This window comes from Haplochromis burtoni, unplaced genomic scaffold (genome assembly GCF_018398535.1).
Source record: "Haplochromis burtoni strain Fernald_Lab_line unplaced genomic scaffold, NCSU_Asbu1 Contig_100, whole genome shotgun sequence".
NCBI lineage: Eukaryota > Metazoa > Chordata > Actinopteri > Cichliformes > Cichlidae > Haplochromis > Haplochromis burtoni.
This window is the reverse complement of record NW_024582461.1, coordinates 1,516,566-1,533,378: the sequence shown is the minus strand read 5'-3', so window position 1 is coordinate 1,533,378 and position 16,813 is coordinate 1,516,566. Positions and strand designations below refer to the sequence as shown.

The following is a 16,813-nucleotide window of genomic DNA, read 5'->3' as shown; positions in this document are numbered from 1 at the left end:
CACTGGTAAATTTAAAAAATATATTCATCAGACCAGTGAGATATATATATCTCAAAGGTAAATGTTATACTTGTAAACTGAACTGCACATGAAAGATGATGCACTGTGTAGCCTAAACAACCAAACTGTAAATTTATTAAAACATACTGTTGACATAAAAAAATCACGTTTTCAGAAGAGTCTGTGGAGTCCATTGAAAGATTAAGTAAGGCTAAGTAGCAGCCAGGTGCTACTAATCAAATGCACTTGATTAACTGATTATCAGCAAGCATGAGAACCTCCATAAAAGCAGAAACTTGGACAGTTTGCTGCCACAGTCATCCTAAAATCGAATCCCTCAGCAAATTAATTCTATTGGTCAGACTGTGCAATCCTCAGAGAAATTTCAAAAGAAATTTCAGATTGCATCTTAGACTCTACAGGTCTCGGTTAGCATGCTACATGTTAAAGTTTACGGCGCTACAATTAGAAAAAGACTGAACAAGTATGACTTGTTTAGAGTTTAGAAGGATTCAAATCACAAGACTTGGACATGCTGTGTCCTTTGTGTCCTTTGGGCATATGAGATCAAAGTGAAGATGTCTGGCCATAATGAGTGCTGTTTGACAAAAACCAAAGCATACCAGCAGGTCACCATAGCATTTCAAAGAGGAGAGATCATTTGGAAGAACCAAACATGATTTATTGAGATAGAGAAATTAATTTATTTGGCAGTTAGACTTCAATGACCCATCATGGCAGGATGGATTCCCAGAGGTGACAGGATTTAGGACAGGACTCCCCAGAGCCTGAGGTGGAGATGGGGAGGAGGTATGAATGCATGAATGAGAATCGGAAAGGGAGAATGATGGAGAGCACAGATTTAAAACATGCAGATTGGAAGCTGATTGGGTCAAAGAAGGCGGGCCGGAAGATGATTGGAATCGAGTAATGATAACAGAAATGAGTTTGGCAATGTGAGAAAGTGGTTATGAAGTACAGACCAGAAGCGGCCAAACACTCAGAAAAGGAGGCAGATGAATGATTACAGATATTCCGTACTGAACTTATGGACGACCTTCATATGAGCACAAACACCTCATACCAACTGTCAGCACGGTGGTGCCAGGGTGATAATTGGGGCTTGTTTTGCAGGCATAGGACACTTTGCAGTCGTTGAGTCAACCATGAACTACTCTGTATACCAAAGTACTCTAGAGTCAAATGTGAGTCCAACAGCTAAAATTTGGCTGAAACTGGGTCATGCAACAGGATGATGATCCCACGCACAGCAGGAACTCTACCAGAATGCCTGAAAAAGAAAAGAATCAAGGTGTTGCAATAGTCAAAACCCAGCTGTTTATCCACCTGAAATGCTGTGGCTGGACCTCAAGAGAGTTGTGCAAAAATGAATCTCTGGAAACATCAACAAACAGAAGGAACATTGTAGAGCAGAGTGGGTCGAAATTCCTCCACGGAGATTAGAGAGACTGATAAAGTCAAACAGAAAACAAACACTTCACGTTACTGCTGCTACAGGTGGCTCTACAGGCTACTGGATTCTTTGGTGTACTTAGCACATTTCCAGTCTTACTGAGCGCTCAAAGAGATTTAGATATATCATGATATCATTCTCTTGGTACATTTTACTGTATACTGTGTACAGTATAGAGCAGTTATGACTGAACAGCTTTGGGGTGTTTCTACAGTATTACCACCTTAAGCAAAAGATTTGAATATTTAAATAATAATTTTAAAAAAAAACCCGGATGCTATATCTGCTCTTTTGTTTAAGCTATTAAAGTGATCTCAATGAATAACTGAATGTAGGAAGTTTTACAGTGGGACAAGTCTCAGAAAAAGAAAAGAAAAGAAATATCAACACTAAAGGTCGGCAGGTATGAGTCAAAGGGGTTTTCCTGCCCCTGTTTTTAGGTCTGAGGTCTGTTTTTAGGTTCGTGGGAAGTGTAAAGGCTATGAAAAAATTACTATTTCCTCCAAGATGGTACTTTACCAACAAGCATCTTTCCATGCTGGAACAATGTTGGCCTATACTTTTGTTATTGTTGTCAAGTTCACCTAGTGAGCACATCTGCTCAGATAACATCCATACTGTGGGTTGGCGCAGAGGTCCTGTTTGTAACCTATAACTGAGAATATTTTCTGAGCCTTATTTACGATAGAAATTAAGTTTGTTGTGTTATAGACAGTAACACAACACGCAATAATATGCAATTTTAGGCCTTTTAAGGTGGAAAATGCACTTTGAAAAACTAAATAAAAATCGCCTCCATCAGATTTCTCAATATCCTTAACACGATTGTCATGCAGCTGAAAGGTGAGTTGTAAGCATGGTCTTATATTTAGGGATGTGGTACAGTGCCCTGCTGTGACCTTTTGTAGATATTGGCATCCCTGGTTACAGTGTATCTGTTTCACGGAGAGTGGAGGCGAACTTTCTCGGACCGACCCATTCAGGCACTGAGCCGGGACACGAGGGTTAGCCTTGAGGAAAAAGAAAAACAGGACGCAATCAAAGCACGTCTCGCTAAGCTGATACTCGAAGCAGTTTGAAGTAGTGAAGTGAAGAAACGAATTAGAGCCGCTGACAGATCTTTTAAAAGGATGCCCATTTCCTTTCTCCGGCCCCCCCTTTTTCCTCAGACCGAATGGAACATCCCATCCCGAGAGTGGTTTGGCACTCGGGACTGAACGAGTTGCAACTGACAACATCGCAGGGGGTAAGTTGACTTCTGTGAGTTTTACATACCGCAAGGAGCCGGAGAGCCGAGGTTATAAGACACAGCACAGCTGCATGTGCTCCTGTAAAGTTACCCCGTCGTCTTTTTCTTTATACTGAATTTTCTTTTCCTATTTGTTTTTAAAGCAACGCCAAAACGCGGAGTGAAGTTGTAGGCTTCTGTCTTCGGGGGAATGCTTCCCCAGCCTGCCAGTAAAGGTAAGTGTATCCATCTGTAGGGAAGCTGAAGTTGATTAACTTTACCTTTTTATCGTTGCTAATAAAAGAGCTGCAAACAGTAATTAAATTGAAGGCAATTTATGTTAACAGCTTGCTAGAGGTAGAATCCAGTTTAAAGAAGCCTATTTTTTGGATAAAAATTGTATTACCATTTTTCTTTTATTTTCTTTTATTTATTTTCTTGTTTTTAAGAAAATATTAATAGTCTGCAGACATTTAGGTAAATTAATCTGCAGTGGCAATGTCACAAAAGAGAAGCTTGTGCTTTATGTCCATGTAATTATAAAGTTGGTTTTCAATAAATAAAATGGAAACATGTTTAAGGTTTGTTTAAGAGAAAACACCTTATTAAATGTGCATTCAGGAAACTAACATGTCATTCCCTCCTGTGGATTGTAGAGCAGAGTGTGGCAGTCCTTTTTGTCCATCCACATCTGAAGACATGTTGCACGGGACTTTGTCAGCTTGGAAAGCTCTGCTGCTGATTGTCCCGCTGTGGGATTGCCTCTTTGCTCTGGGACTGCAGCCCACGAGATGGCCACTGTATTCCCGAAAGCCTCTGCTCCTTGCTTGGAACGCCCCGATTGAAGATTGTGCCCCGCGGCATAGAATTCATTTCCAGCTGGACCAGTTCCAGATTGTGGCTACACCCAATGAGGGCTTTGTTAATCAGAATCTGACCATCTTCTACAAGGAGCGCTTGGGCTTGTACCCCTATTTTGAACAAGATGAAACACCGGTGAATGGGGGACTTCCGCAGGTGGCCAGTCGCACACGGCACCTGGAGAAAATGCCAGAAGATGTTAAGAAGTACATACGTTCAGAATGGGCCACTGGTTTAGCTGTTATCGACTGGGAGGATTGGCGTCCCCTCTGGATACGTAACTGGGACGCCAAAGACATTTATCGCAGACGTTCTGAGGAATTGGTGCGCCAGAAGAACCCAACCTGGCTTCCTGATCAGGTGAAAAAAGTGGCCCAGCAGGAGTTTGAGTTGTCTGCCAGGCTGTTCATGTTAGACACACTGAAGCAAGCTAAGAACCTGAGGCCCAACCAGCTGTGGGGTTTCTACCTGTTTCCTGACTGCTACAACCACAACTACGTGCGCACTCTGGAGAGCTACACGGGCCGCTGTCCTGATGTGGAGGTGTCTCGCAATGACCAGCTGAAATGGTTGTGGACTGAGAGCACAGCCCTCTTCCCTTCCATCTACATGAGCAGCTTGCTGCGCTCATCAGCCGCCGGACGCCAGTTTGTGCGGAACCGCGTGAAAGAGGGGATGCGTTTGGCCTCATCGGGCGATGGCTTGGCACGTCCTGTCTTTGTGTACACGCGGCCCACGTACATGAACTCCCTGGAGCAGCTGACCGAGGTGACAGTCTAACTTTGGAAACAGTGCCAGTGTTGAATTTGGTTCCTCTTCCTGGAACTTTTTTCCTGCTTTTTCCTTTAAGACACTAATGAAGTTTCGAACCAGCCATGTTACTGACTATATTCCGAAACATTTCTTCTATCTTTTTCCTGCTAATTCTTAGTAAAAGCCTGACATATAGAACCGTCACTGAGCACTAATGTTAATGCATGCTGTGTAGATTCATCTCTTATCTGCTGCTACAGTCCCTTCCTGTGCTGCTGGCATTCAGACACCCCAATACCTTTCATTTGCGCAGAGTAGGCAGGATGGGTGTTGGTCAAGTTAAAAGTCACTCTAAACACCCTTATTTGCTTATAGGAGAATGAAGAGCTGGCCCTCTACTTCACATACAGTAGCCTATGAACCTCTGACACTTACTTAGCTGACTGTTTTCCTTTTGTTTGACCTGTAATTTTTTGCAGACTGACCTTGTGTCCACGATCGGGGAGAGTGTGGCCCTGGGAGCAGCTGGAATAATCATGTGGGGAGATATTGCTTATGCACACAACAAAGTAAGCGTCCACACATCAATTGCGAAACGAACACATCAATCACTCAGATATGGTGTATGCATTTTTTTGGAACAGATGTTATCATCTTAACTTTTGAGCTGCTCTTCTCGTCTGTGACATGCGAAGGCATTTCATACTAGGAGATATTTCTCAAAGTTCAGGGTTTACGGTTAATGTCTTTGGCCACATGATCAGGTGCTGATTAAACACATATACGCTGACTGGGGCTTTGACTTCGATTCCATTTTGGGGCATTAAATCCAAAATCTTGAAATCATCATTAAAAAAAGGGATGTTTTGCAACTGCAGCAGTTGACCTGTTTATTTATTTCTTCAAAGTTTAGTTTTCAAACGTATTGGACAAGGATACATTTGAAAAGGCTCAAATCATGTCATAATATAACAACACACACGCAAAACTAGACTTTTGTAACGATTTGAAGTGCAAAAGGCCCAAGCATAAAGAGACTTCAACAAGACAATTTAATTTCCGCACAGTGAGCTAACAAAACTTTTTCTGTAATTTTACATGTTTATTTCTTTCAATTTAAGCCCAAACAACACTTCTATATTATGCAAACAAAAAATCTTCGATCTTTGTTGGAAAAAACACTTGTTTTCCTTATATTAAAATATCTCAGGGATTAAATGTGTAGGTAAAGTTCTTTACACACCGATATAGAGGAGCTTCATTGGTCCAACCCACTTAAGATCAAAGTGGACTGTTCAATGTAAAATCATTTTGACATCCGTGGATTAGAGTGACTGTTAATCTAGCAGTCCCCAGCACCACTGGATGAGAGCATGGGTAGGATCAGTAGGAATGTAACTGAGTACATTTACTCAGGTACTTTATTCAGAATGAATGTATTTGTACTTTAAGTATTTCCACACAGCGTCCCGCTTTTACTCCATTACGCTTAACCAGCTTGGATAAATAATCTCTTTCACGCCTCCAAGCTATAAAAACGCATATTCCAGACTATTGATGCTCAGATCACTCCTATTTTATACTCTTTACACTGGCTCCCAATAGATTTAGGATTCTGGCATTTGCATACAGAGCACTTTAGTTATCCCAGCTGCTCGCTGTCTTCATTCACAAGCTCAGAATCTGTTGTTCTGCGTACGTGACTAAAGACCAGGTATTTTTTATTATAAAATACCCATTTTATGGGCTATTATGACACTTAATTTTCCTATTTATTTTACTCTTTGTTGTGTAACAGCGCTTTGTGACATCTTTCTGTGAAAGACGCTTCATAAATAAACTTGTGCACACAACCAAAGTAAGCATGCACACAATGATTGTGAAATTAAACACATCACTTGGATACGTCGCATTTATTTTTAACCACAGATGATATCATCTAAACTTCTGAGAGCATGCTGATTAATAAACAGCCTTTACTCACTTACAAAGTGTATTTATAGCAATTTGTACTCCATACCAGAGCTTTAGTTACTTCATATTTTTCAGATTAATTGCGCAGTACTTGAAGATTTCATGTATCCACTTATTTTTTCCCATAGACCACCTGCTCTGATCTGGATAAATATCTGCGGGGCACACTGAGTCAGTACCTCCTGAACGTTTCCACGGCAGCAGAACTGTGCAGCCAGACCCTTTGCGGCTCTCACGGGCGATGTCTGCGCAGAAACTCAAACAGCGACGTTTACTTGCATCTGAATCCCCTCACCCACGACATCGTCGAGAAGAACGGCAAGCTGACGGTCACCGGTGAGCTCGGCAAAGCAGACCGGTTAAGTTTTGAAGCAGACTTTCAGTGTCAGTGTTACAGCGGGTATCAGGGGGAGCTCTGCGATCAAACAGACCCGCTACACCAAAAAGGGACGGCGACTCGAGCCACAGCAGTGGCTCTGCAGTGTTTGATCTTACTGATTGTCTGCCTGCTCATCTGTTAATACCTATTATATAACTGTAAAAGTCTAAAAGGAGCACAAGAGGAGAGGTGAAGGGAAGATAGGCGTGTGTGGTTTTTTTCTGTTGCTGTATATCGTAAGAACCGCTGTGGAAATTCTAAGGTAGTGTTTGTTTCTAACTTTTAATCATTTAAAAAAAGAAAAAAACTTGCTGGAAATGACCCTGTTTACATTGTCCTCTCACTCGCCGCTTGCCAAGGTGTCCATGCTTCTTGTAGAGAGGATGCTTCTGTGGTAAATGCTGCGAATGAGTAAATGTATGTGGTGAAAGTGGAAAACGATTCACTTAAATCTGATAACAGCACAATATATTTGAAGTGCCTAATTTCTTTTAAATCTTCTTTAAATTGGCCTCTTTCTGACATCTGATGTGTTTATAGAGGCATTCGCAGTGTTATTATTTATTTGAATGTATTTTTTATACGATATTATTGTCCAAAACATGACTACTACTTTTTTAAAAGGGTGACACATCTCCACTCTACGAGCCTCATGTTTCAGTGGCCTTTTGACTCCAGAAGCACAGTGTTTCTCATATTGATGTCTCTCATACAAAAATGGCATTTGTCGGTGTAAATAAACTTCTTTGTTGAGGTTGTTGTGTTTTAATTTAAGGCTGCCTAAGCGACACTGGGCGAGGGGCCATGGTCACAACTGACACAGGAGGGAGAACTCAGGTGTATTAGTGGTTCAGGTTTTGCGCAGGCGGTTTCGTGAGAAAGTTTGTGCGGAAAAGCCATTCAGGCTCAGACAAATATAGCATCTCCAATCAGCCTAGGATGAATGTGTTTGGACTGTGGGAGGAAATTGGAACGCTCCAGCTAACGTGCAAGTTCAAACCCAGAACCTTCCGGTTGTGAGGCCATGGTGCTAACCGCTGTGCCAGCCAGTTTTGGATAAATAAACTGCTTTATCGTGCTTTGTGTGTATTTTTAGTAAAGTAAGTGTGACGCTTTTCTTTTTTTCTTTTTTTTTTTGTAACTACATAAGGAGATAATATAGCTGAGATATGGTTTTGGGAGTAATACAGGCATGATTTTGTTGTCAGCAGTTGAGAGTGAAGCCTCTGCGGGAAGCCTCTGTGGCCAGGGGAGTCCAAGCCAGCTAGTTCTCAGGGATTGACTCATTTTGCCAGCAGCACCCTCATACCCCCTTCCCCATGTAATTGTAGGTTTTCGTTAACCACTGGTTATTTTTATATGCTTTTAAGAGTTGAGCAAAGCACGCATTTAAATTGCAAGGTGGAAGAGTTCATTATGGCTTCGCTTGGTGGTTTTTCAGAAAACGTCAAGCTTTCTTAAGTCCCCCAATAAACTGTTGATTGTCATATTCATATTCTTTTTAAATTCAAACAATCTGAAAACTGTTTTCAAGCTGTACAGTGTGATGGGAGGAAGTGCTAACTTGCCTGTGACTTTAAATCTGTGTTCTCCATAGAATGATTTGCATGTCTCTTGTTATTGGTTGTTGGAGGTCCTGTGGACACTTCTAATTGGTTCAGCGTTTGTTACTTCCCATTTTTCCTGAATATGTGTTTCAGATCATGAGACTTGTGGGTATTTCACAAGGCCACAAGCTCCAATCCTTCTCTACTTATAAAGTCGGTAAGTCAGTGTTTGCAAGCTTAATGTTAGTTAATTTCACACATTATTTTGACACTAGAGCCTGTTATTTCTAGCCACGTTTACTGCATTACACAACATCTGTAATGATCAGAAAGCTTTTGGCGTGTTAAAGGTGTTTGAAAAGTAATAAAGAAACAAGTAGTAAATAGACACATTTAAAATTCCTGGCTCGTAAACAGTAGAAACTCTTAAAACTCTTATTGATTTGATTTGCCTTACAACTGAAAAAGCTTTGTTTAAACAAATAGCAACATTTTGCAATATGCTCTTAAAATTTCATAATACTGCTGGGTAACATAAACACTGTTTCCTTCCTGCCAGGGATGAGGTCCTTGAAGCCTGCGGTGCTGCTGCACTTAATTCTGATCAGCCTCGTCTCAGGGCTGCACTATCCAAATTCACCTTTTTCCAAAGTGCCTTTCCTGACTGTGTGGAACGCCCCAACTGCCAAATGCCTCTCTCAGTATGGCGTTAACCTTGACCTGGGGATGTTTAACATTGTCCACAACCAGAATCAAACCTTTATGGGTCAGAACATAACCATCTTTTATGATGATAAGCTTGGTCTGTATCCAAGGTATTCCCCCCAGGGAGAGGCTATTAATGGCGGGGTTCCACAAAACAGCAGCCTTGACAAACATCTCAAAGTTGCCAGGGAGAATGTAAACACCTATATCCCTGACAGGGGTTTCCCAGGCCTGGGTGTGGTGGATTGGGAAAGTTGGAGACCTGAATGGGAGAGAAACTGGGACACTAAGAAGATATACCAGGACGGGTCAAAAGCACTAGTGAGGTCTAAGCATCCAGACTGGAGCCCCAAACAAGTAGATGACGCAGCACGCATGGAGTTTAGCAAAGCTGCGAGGAATTTCATGGAGGAAACTCTGAAACTGGGGCAGGCAGCAAGACCAGATGGTTTGTGGGGCTATTATGGTTTTCCAAACTGCTACAACTACTACAGCAACAAAAGCACAGGCTACACAGGGGAGTGTCCAGCTGTGGAGTTAAAGAGAAATAACAGGCTTCTATGGCTGTGGAGCACCTCCTCTGCTCTGTATCCCGACATCTATCTCAGCATCCAGATGCAAAGTCTCAGCAGAGAAGTGCTCCTCTACTGCCACCACCGCATCCTGGAGGCAATGAGAGTAGCGGATCAGGTGACTCCGTTCGCACCGCCCGTGTACGCCTATGCTCGCATCGTCTACACATACACGCTGGAATTTCTCTCTCAGGCAAGAATCAGACGTTTCAACTCAAACATTCTGTGTCTGTCGTGACTGGGGCTGCGTGTTTTGCTCACCTCTCTGTTTCTGTCTAACAGGAGCACCTGGTCTACACTATCGGAGAGAGTGCCGCTTTAGGCTCTGCTGGTGTAGTTCTTTGGGGTGACCACGCTCTTTCCAAAACTCAGGTACAATAACTGACTTCTCCATTTGATGTAATTGGCTGTAATATTGAAAGTGAGGATGTTACATTTCTCACTGATGCCTACAAGGGTCTTTGTTTTATAAGTTACGCTTTTAAAAAATGTTGAAAGTTACACACAGGAAACTGTATTGCACAAAAATTACTGAAATGAAAAAGAAAAAAAACTTACTTTAAAACTTCCTTACTTCATATTCAAGCTCTTTAGTTTTAAGGTCTGTTTGGAATCACTCCACTGTATATTTCATTTGTTACATCTCCGCAACAAGGCCTCTCAATCCTGCTGAACACACACAGTACTGGTAAAAAAGACAGTACACCCTTTTTCAACCATAAGGATTTAAGTTTAAGTTTCAGGACATATTCAAATCATCCCGCTCTTAGCAGGTCTTAAAGTTAAGTGAATACAACCTCAGATGGAAAACAAGATATGATATATTGCACCAGGTCATTATTTATTTAACAAAAACGAATCCAAAATGCAGAAGCAGTGTGTGGAAAAATACAAAATATCCTTACTGCTACCTAAGAAATTGAGATGGAGAATAAACTTACACTTGATTAGCTGATCATCAGCAGTGTTGGGAAGGTTACTTTTAAAATGTATTCCACTACAGATTACAGATTACATGCCCCAAAATGTATTTTGTAACGAATTCTGAATACTTTGGATTACTTGATATATTATCATGCTTTTTTTTTTCTTTTTTTTTTACAACTACATGAATGTATTGCTGTGTGATTTATTACTATTACTGAAGACTACTCGCCATACCAATACCAACTAGATTTTTAAATCTTAATATAAAATGAGTAACAGTAGGGTGGACATTAGGGTAAGGCTACACTTTTTGCAGCGATCTCGTATAGAAAACTATTCCACGCGTATATAAAACAGGTCCGCAGCTCCGAACCGTAGTAAAGGGACCTCTGGCTAATACGTTAAGTTTTGGGCTCATAGACAAAAACTCGCTTTACTTTGTTGTCTGGGTCAACTTTGCTAGCGAGAGACAGAGAGAGCTGTTGAAAGACTGCTCCAACGGAACTTATTGTTTCGGAGGAAAACACGAACACAGTGTACAGTCGAGTCTTAATAGCTTACTTACAACTGGGCTCGTCAGGCACTCTTTTTGGCTGCAGTGGTTATTATTATATTTACATGCTTCCAGCTCCCGTTTCTGCTCAATGACAACTCGAACTTTTCGACTATCCTTTTTCTCCCTCCTCGCGCTCACAGATACATAACGAGTATGGCAGTCCATTCTCCCTGCAGCACGGACTACACTGCCCATGAGGCTACATTCTTTAGGGCGATGCCTGTAACACTCTGCTATTGCCTTCATATTAAATCATTTTTGTGAATAATTTTTGTAAAATAATTCTTCACGTCATTATGTGGGCCGCAAATAGAGGTGACATGGGCCGCCAGATTGACACACAGGCATAAGAGCCTCTAAATAGGCTACGCGTGTTGTTTAGGTTTCCTCCGGTGTGGAATTACCAAAAATAGAGAGAGCATAGCCTAATATATGAAACAGGAAAAGACCTCCGTGTAATCCATTTATTTCAACAAAGTAACTATATTCTGAATACCACCCTTGTAACTGTAATGGAATACAGTCACTCATATTTTGCATTTAAAATACGTAACGGCGGTACATGTATTCCGTTACTCCCCAACACTGATCATCAGCAAGCGTGAGCACCTGTGTGAAAGCAGAAGTTTTACCAATTTAATGGTCTGGAGCAAGACCCAGAGGTCAGACTGTGCAATGCTGATGAGAGAAATTGCAATAAAAAAGCTTCATTTCCTGAGCTTCATTTCAGACTTCACAGGCTTCCATCAGCTTATTAAATGTTCAAGTTCATGACTGTGCAATTAGAAAAAGACTGAACAAGTATGGTTGTTTGAAAGGGTTGCTAGGAGTACCTGTTCTCTCTCTGAAAGAATGTTTCGGCATGTTCGGCATGTGCCCGCAAACCACGTTGAACTGAAGCAACATTGTAAAGAAGAGTGGGCCAAAATTCCTCCAGAACCATGTGAGAGACTGCTAAAGTCATACAAACAAAGCTGTTTCGGCATGTTCTGGAACAACGTCCTTGATGGATTGTTAAAACCACACACTGCATATCAGCACAAATACCTCACACCAGCTGTCAGGCACAGTGGTAGAGGGGTGATACGACACCTTGCAGTCACTGAGTCGATCACGAACTCCTCTTCACACCAAAATATTCTAGCGTCTAAAACTTAGTTGAAACTGGGTCATGCAACAGGGCAATGATTCCCAGCAAGGCAGCAATCTCCTACAGAGTGGCTGAAAAAGAAGAGAATGAAGGTGTTGCAATGAGAATTAAAAGAGCTGTAAACAAGTGCCCGCAAACCACATTGAACTGAAGCAACATTGTAAAGAAGAGTGGGCCAAAATTCCTCCAGAAGCATGTGAGAGGCTGCTAAAGTCATACAGAAAGCTATTACTTCAAGCCAATGCTGTTAAAAGTGGTTCTCCAAGCAGCTGAATCGTGGGGTGCACTTAGCTTTTCACACGTGTCTTCTGCATTTCGCTTTAGTTTTTGTTAAATAAACAACATGGTGCAATATGTCACATGTTGTTTTTCATCCAAGGTTGTAGTTACGTGATTTTAAGACCTGCTAATGTCTAGATAATGCTTTTATCCTATCCTGATATTTAGAAACCTCAGAAATGTCAGAGGGCGTACTTTCTTTTTTAATGTGACAAATATGTGGTTTCATTTTATAAAAGGAGCTCTCTGCACAGCTGGACACTGATATTTGGCAAACATTACTCAGATGGGAGTAAATGAAGCATTTACTGGAGATTTTTTTTTTTCAGCTGCAGATTAAAGTGGTTTAAACAAGAGGTCTTTTGTATATGGGACTGAGTCAAAAGAAGCCAGAGCGCTTGTTTATGTGTTCATGAGCATCACTGGGTAAAAAACAAGGTGGCACATTGTGTTTTTAACAGTCTATTGATGATGATGCTAGAGTGGCGCTTTTCTCAGCACCTTTTGCTTTGACCACTGAAAATATCTTTAACAGTCTTAATGTATTTTTTTCATGCTGAGTAAAACAGGACATGTTACCTGCTCTGAAATACGTCTTTGTTCATTTTGCAATAGCTTTAGACTAAATAACATAGTCATGCTGTTACCTGAGCATGCATATAGCTTAAAGATTCTGTTATGTAAAGTTGCATTAAAGCTTTTATTGGGCATTCTTCTGCACACCCCTGGTTTATCATATCCTGTTTCTTTCCTGCTTTCAGGCTACCTGTGCTGCCGTCAAGTCCTACATCGATAACACTCTGGGTCCTTACCTGGTAAACGTGACATCAGCGGCTACGCTTTGCAGTCAGACCATGTGTTCCTCTCATGGACGGTGTCAGAGGAAGGATCCACAGTCGAAGGCCTACCTCCACCTTGACCCTGCCTCGTGGAAGGTGGTGTCCAAGAGGAAACCAAATGGATGGAGGAAATACAGAGTTTTAGGACATTTGCAGCCACGTCATGTAAAGCTAATGGAGTCTGAGTTTCAGTGCAGGTGTTACGCTGGATGGAGGGGTCAGAGCTGCTCTGAGCCTGTTCAGCTATAAGACTTAGGCACTTTTGAAACTAGTAGCTAATTAATGGCTTCTTAGCAGTGAATGTATCAAGATACACTAAGACACTTTATTAGGTACACCTGGTTAGTACCTGGCTGGACCCTCTTCTGCCCTAATTCTTTGTGGCATAGATTCAACAAAGTGCAGGAAACATTCCTCAGACATTTTGGTCCACACTGACACGATAACATCACGCCGTTGCTGCCGATTTGTCAGCTGCACATTCATGGTGCAAGCCTCTGATATCACCACATTCTAATGGTGCTCTTTTGGATTGAGATCTGGTGACTGTGGAGGCCGTTTGAGTGCACTGTCATGTTCAAAAAACTAATTTGAGACGATTTGAGCTTTGGGATATGAAAGCATCTATCAGAATATGAATACACTGTTGTCATAAAGGGATAGCTATGTTTAGCAACAAAACTCAGGTAGGCTACGGTGCCCAAAATGTGCTAAGAGAAAAGCCCTCACACCACTATTTCATCACCACCAGCATGAGCCGTTCATACAAGGCAGGATGGATCCATGTTTACATGTTGTTTACACTGACTGTACCATCCCAGTTTCACAGCAGAAACTGAGCCTTGGCAGACCAGGCAAAACTTTTATAATCTTCTATTGTCCAACTCTGGTGACCTTATTCGAATGGTACCCTTAGTTTCCTATTCTTAGCTGAGAGGAAGAGCACCCGGTGTGGGCTTCTGCTGCTGCTTCCGTTTCAAAATTTGACGCGTCATGTGTTCAGGGATGTTCTTCTGCATACCTTGTGCTAATGAGTTGACCTCTGACCTCCAGTATCAACAAGAAATTTTCCCCCAGAGTAACTGCTGCTCACGGGATATTTCCTCTTTTTCAGATCATTCTCTGCAAACCTTAGAGATAATTGTGTGGGAAAATCCCAGAAGATCAGCAGTTTCTGAAACGCTCAGGCTAACCTATCTGGCACCAACAACCATGCCATGTTCGAAGTCACATAAAATCACCTTTCTTCCACATTCTGATGCTCAGTTTGAGCAGCAGGTCGTCTCGACCGTGTCTGCATTCCTAACGAGGCATTATCCCATGCATCAATAAGCTGTTAGACAGATGTACCTAATAAAATGTCCGGTGATTGTATATTATTATTTGAGTGACAGAAATCAGCTTTAAACTTTTATGCACTACAGTTTTTACAGAGGGTTTCCTCTACTGCAGTATTTTGTTTTAGTACTTTGAACTTTTCTTACTTTGTCCATAATAAGGTTGGGCACAGAGTCTGAATTCAGTGCTCACTTTCTGTTCTTTAATGGTATTTTAAGGCGTGTTACTAGGGGTAAAAAAAAAAATCTCAGCTTATCAGTGAAGGAGCGCTGGTGTCCAGCAGCTGAACAATGCAGTATTTGTATACTCAGAGACATTCTGATTTCATTTAGGGAAAAGGTTTGATTGCAACTCCGTCCTGTATTAAACAAAGAAGCAAGAAACAACTTACTGTCAAGACTGAGCAACAATTTAAAGTTGAAATATTTAAATACATTATTATGAGTTCTTTGGGGGTAAAAACAGTTACAAATTAGTGCTCAGAGAACACTATTATAATCTCTTTAAACATTTGTGCAAGGACCAATTAATGCATGAAACCTGCGGGTGTTCTCCTGGATTTTAAACGTCAGAACTGGATGATCATGGCTGCTGTAGCACCATCTCTCTTTTCCTTGATAGTTTATTTCCATAATAAAGTCATATATATTTGATACTTTACATTAGCGTCTCTTGAAATATAATTTCTGCACGTTAAACCTGATCTCACCAACATTCCCAATGTTGGTGGAACTACTACATGTTGATAGTGCATGACACCAGACCATGGACTTGCTCACCTAAATAGTCAAAAGAAGGAACACTAGAGTCCTACTCAGACAGCTGCAGGGCAGGGCTGCGGCTGCAAGAATGCAATAAAATACAAGTTGAAGCAGCTCATCGCAGTTTTCTACCAGGAATATGAGATCAGAGACGGTGCACTCATAAAGTGAAGTAATTGTGACCCCAACTGCTGATTAAAATCAATCAACTGGAACCAAGAACTACTCACAGAATATGTTTGGTTCTTCCAAAAGGTTAAAATAATGTGCAGAAAAACTGAAAATCCATCTCACAATATAAAACTTATTTTGTGACGAGTATAGAACACATCAACATTAATAATGTTAAAAAGTACATCGGGGCTCTTTGTTTTGTAGTTAACATTTATGCTTTCTCTAAACTTTTCTATGTAAAATTTATACCTTTATACCAGCAGGTGGTGTTGCTGGACAACTTACTAACAGCAAAAGGGCATCAGACATCAAGGTCAAAGCTCTGAGTGCTAGTAATAACCGAAAAAGTCAAATAAAAGCAGAAGTAAAGCCCGGTTTGGCTGTGTATGTCAGGTTCTGATAAGTTTACATCCGTGCTGTGCAACAGCTGGGGTGCCCACTATGAACTGAACCCACTATAACACAGAAGCAAAGGGAGCAAAGAGGTGACCTTGATTGATTTAAGAGTGGCATGTACAATTCTGCCTTATCTGATAGAAACGGCTGCCGCAAACTGGTGTCACTGATGGTAATTTCCCTCCTCTGTCCCCCGAGGCTCAGTATACCAGAAGAATAGACTCCTACAAGGCCCCACTGTTTCCCATTTCCGGCTTTATCATAACTGGCTGGATTGTGAGGAAATGAGAAGAAGATGGGTGCTTATTTTGAAGGCGCTGGTGAGTCTGTGCTTTTTGAACATCATTTTGGCCTTCATAGGTCATTTTGCAGTTGTTTTCTAAAGAAGACAGCTGCCTCGACTGGTTTTCAGCAACCAAGGACAAAATTGAATCTATCTCCTTAAACGCTGTGTTTACCTGTAGTTACCTTATAATGACAGTCTATAATAACTGGTGGTGACAGTGGGAAGGAAAAACTCCCTTTTAACAGGAAGAAACCTCCTAATGATTACACGAATAAACCTAAATGCAAGTTTGAAGTCCGGCCTTAAAAGTAAAGATCATTGTATCAAAGTCATTTAAGTATAAGAAAGAAAAATCTGATTCAAAATAAAGTCTTGAATTTTAGGCAGACTTTTACACAGTGTTACCATCCCTCCATTTTTCTGATTAAACCATAGTTGTGCTGGTTCTGATTCCCAAAACCCTTCTTTGCTAAAGTTATACAGGTCACAAGTCCTTCACTTTATAAACAGCCTTTTCAAATCCTTTAAAAAAACAAAAAACAAAGACCCTTTAAGTATCTGTACATTCACGGAGGCCGTTCTGATCACTTTATCTGCTTCGAGCGGTCGTTTCC

General features: G+C 41.2%; 2 protein-coding genes across 3 annotated transcripts; both read left to right on the top strand.

Annotated features, from left to right (window-relative positions):
• The first annotated feature begins 2,586 nt into the window (after positions 1-2,586).
• hyal2a (hyaluronidase 2a) lies at positions 2,587-7,422 on the top strand. 2 transcript variants are annotated; one of them, XM_005927429.2, is made up of 5 exons: positions 2,587-2,720; positions 2,867-2,938; positions 3,359-4,331; positions 4,796-4,885; positions 6,419-7,422. In XM_005927429.2, exons 3-5 carry the CDS (start codon positions 3,402-3,404, stop codon positions 6,809-6,811), a joined length of 1,413 nt encoding a protein of 470 aa, XP_005927491.1. In that variant the 5' UTR covers positions 2,587-2,720; positions 2,867-2,938; positions 3,359-3,401; the 3' UTR covers positions 6,812-7,422. The 2 variants fall into 2 exon arrangements, with proteins under 2 accessions (XP_005927491.1, XP_005927492.1); XM_005927430.2 differs by lacking the exon at positions 2,587-2,720 and adding an exon at positions 2,749-2,771.
• A 119-nt stretch (positions 7,423-7,541) lies between these two features.
• On the top strand, positions 7,542-16,361 carry hyal1 (hyaluronidase 1). The gene is made up of 4 exons (XM_005927431.3): positions 7,542-8,433; positions 8,776-9,686; positions 9,776-9,865; positions 13,167-16,361. Exons 1-4 carry the CDS (start codon positions 8,373-8,375, stop codon positions 13,491-13,493), a joined length of 1,389 nt encoding a protein of 462 aa, XP_005927493.1. The 5' UTR covers positions 7,542-8,372; the 3' UTR covers positions 13,494-16,361.
• Positions 16,362-16,813: the final 452 nt, after the last annotated feature.